This window comes from Ciona intestinalis, chromosome 1 (genome assembly GCF_000224145.3).
Source record: "Ciona intestinalis chromosome 1, KH, whole genome shotgun sequence".
Taxonomy (NCBI): domain Eukaryota; kingdom Metazoa; phylum Chordata; class Ascidiacea; order Phlebobranchia; family Cionidae; genus Ciona; species Ciona intestinalis.
Window position 1 is genome coordinate 3,872,939 of NC_020166.2, and position 2,855 is coordinate 3,875,793.

General features: G+C 39.6%; 1 protein-coding gene across 2 annotated transcripts in view; it reads right to left on the reverse strand.

Moving 5' to 3' along the window:
* Window positions 1–2,855, reverse strand: part of LOC104266838 (fibrillin-2-like) — an 8,787-nt gene that overhangs the window by 2,146 nt on the left and 3,786 nt on the right. For both annotated transcript variants that reach the window (XM_018816254.2, XM_018816248.2), the window contains exons 13-17: window positions 2,278–2,499; window positions 1,911–2,006; window positions 1,664–1,855; window positions 1,498–1,605; window positions 885–990 (exon numbers count right to left, since the gene is read on the reverse strand). In XM_018816254.2, coding sequence (XP_018671799.2) covers window positions 885–990; window positions 1,498–1,605; window positions 1,664–1,855; window positions 1,911–2,006; window positions 2,278–2,499 — 724 coding nt within the window. The remainder of the gene's footprint in view (window positions 1–884; window positions 991–1,497; window positions 1,606–1,663; window positions 1,856–1,910; window positions 2,007–2,277; window positions 2,500–2,855) is intronic.

Here is a 2,855-nt window from a genome sequence, read left to right on the forward strand (position 1 = left end):
CCGAATCGTACGATTGTAAGGAACTCTCACGGTTACCCGAGGACAGATCCTGGTGGATATTCAATTTGTAAACATATAGTAGTTTGGGGGAAGATGGGACACCTTTAGCACATAATATTCAAATATCCTGATCAGGTTTTAAACAATTAACAAGGTCTATGGGATTATAGTTTTATAATTCTTTGGTTTTTCTTTGTTTACTACTAAATGAGACAAGAAATAGAGGTAAGGTGTCCCATTTTTCCAAGTTCTACTGTATACCCAACGCTCATGCATGTGACTTGGTGAACCCTAACACAGGCTACAGTAGTCTACACAGAAAGCCAACTAGCTATATTTATTCAATATATAAATATACAGAAAAAATGCTGGTGCTTGAAACTCCCGTTCGCTAAAAAAGTATAATAGGGTAGGTGAAGATGGGACACTTTTTCATTCTAATGTCTCGTCCCATTTAGTAGTAAGACATTAAATGAATTATAAAACCGTATTTCCACGACTCCCATGGACCGTTGTTAACTGTTTAAAACACGATCAGGATATTTGGATATTATGTGCTAAATGTGTCCCATCTTATCCTATTATATAGTAGAGTGGGGGAAGATGGGACACCTTAAGCGCATAATATCTAAATGTCTTGATCGTGTTTTAAACAATAACAACGGTCTACGGGAGTCGTGAGGATATGCTTTTAAAATTCTTTGCATTTTCTTTGTTTACTACCAAATGGGACGAGAAAAAAGAATGAAAAGGTGTCCCATCTTCCCCCAACCTATTATACGTGGTTACCAGGTTGGTCACTTCAATTCCAACCAGGTAAACAACGTCGCAAGTTATAATAATAATAAAACCATGGAATGAGTATTAAAAGAACAGATAGTTACATTCGTTGACACCTAAACCCCCTCGTTCCCTCCGGGCATTGACATTTGTTAGCAACCTGACAAGTTCCACCGTTACGACATGGAGGTCGACACTTCTTGATTATTGCTGCAAAGTAAGTGATTACAGAAGAAAGTTTCATTATGGTTATGCCATGTGTGATTAACTTTGTGATAAACCGTGGTGGACACATGTGGGTGAAGGTGTGGTTTACGAGGCCCATCTTATATACCATAGGGCTGGGGAAGATAGGACACCTCTTTATTCTATTTTCTTTGATCGTGTACACGGAATATTAAAAGAAACTATAGCCTCACAATTTCCATAGACCGTTGTAAATTGTTTAAAACACGATCAAGATATTTGGATATTATGTGTTAAGGTGTCCCGTCTTCCCCCAACCTGCTATGAAAAAATAAAAATACTGCAACCACAAGGTTCCTACGAAGTCGTAATGTGGCCCTGGAGAAGGAGCATTAAACATTGATGTATGTGTGTCAGATCATACTAATTATTTAGAAATGATTATATTTTTAAATTGACTCGTTGAAACTTAAAATGATGCGGAAATAAAAATGTTTCAGACTGGTTGCTGTACGTAAGTTTTATGCTTACCTTCTTCGCACCGAGTTCCCCGAAAATTTGGTTTACATTTACATCTGTTTGATGCGATGCATATGCCGTTATTACCACAAGGAGGATTGCAAACAAAAGGTGTGGAACCTGTGTGAAAGTGGACAGGCATAAACTAACGATTTCGACCAATTTTTTGAGATCTTACGAATTCCGCATCGTGGTCCAGACCAATTTCTTTTACACACGCACTTGTTCACGCCCACGCATATTCCTTCGTTTTGGCATGAAGGAAAGCAGTTTGGGTTCTGGCAAAAACTCCCAGTGTATAAATGACTGCACTCACACTGGTCGGGCGCTCTGCATATTCCGCCATTCGCACAAGGTGGTGTACATAAAGCTAGAAACAATTTTCGTTAGACGTTTCAAAGTTATACGTTGTTATTCATATAAACCTGTTTTGCATGTTGGTCCCCTCCATCCAGCTTGGCATACACAGACATTAAATCGTTTGCATTTCCCCCCGTGTGCACAGGATGGTGTACACAACGCTGAAAAAAACAAACAAGGTAAATCTGGTGATTTAGTCGATAATATAGTAGTGGGGGAAAGATGGGATACCTTTACCATATAATATCCAAATATCCTAATCGTGTTTTAAACAATTAACAACGGTCTATGGAAGTCGTGAGGATATGCTGGTTTTGTAGTTCTTTGATTGTTCTTTGTTTACTACCAAACTGGACGAGAAAATAGAATGAAAAGATGTCCCATCATCCCCCATCCTACTATATGAACGTTGGTTGTAAAAAGCGAACTTACGTGTACAGTCTGGTCCCGGATAGCCAGGAGGACAATAACAGCGGTTTGGTGCCACGCATATACCGTTATTAAGACATTCACTGCCACATGTTGGCTGACAGGTAAACAAACTGTCATTTCTACGTCTGTACCCTTCGTTGCATCCACACTCCCAAGAACCAGGTACGTTCAAGCATAACTGCTGACAGTTGCCGCGTGAAACCAAAGAACATTCATCAATATCTGCGAAAATATAACGTCATCTATTGTTCTCATGGTGAGTATTATAAAGAAAGCCATGCCGAGATGGTTGTTATACAGTAGTGTGGGGGAAGATGGGACATCTTTTAACTCGATTTTCTCGACCCATTTGATAGTAAACAAAGAAAATTCAAATAATAATGAAACTATGTCCTTACGACTCCGATAGACCGTTGTTAATTGTTTAAAACACGATCAGGATATTTTGATATTATGTGTTAAAGGTGTCCCATCTTCCCCCACCCTACTTGTCCGGCGCCGTGGCGTAGTGGTTAGCGCGCTTGCCTGTAACCATTAGGTAATTGGTTCAAGGCTCGTCGCTGCTACCATTGTGGGCG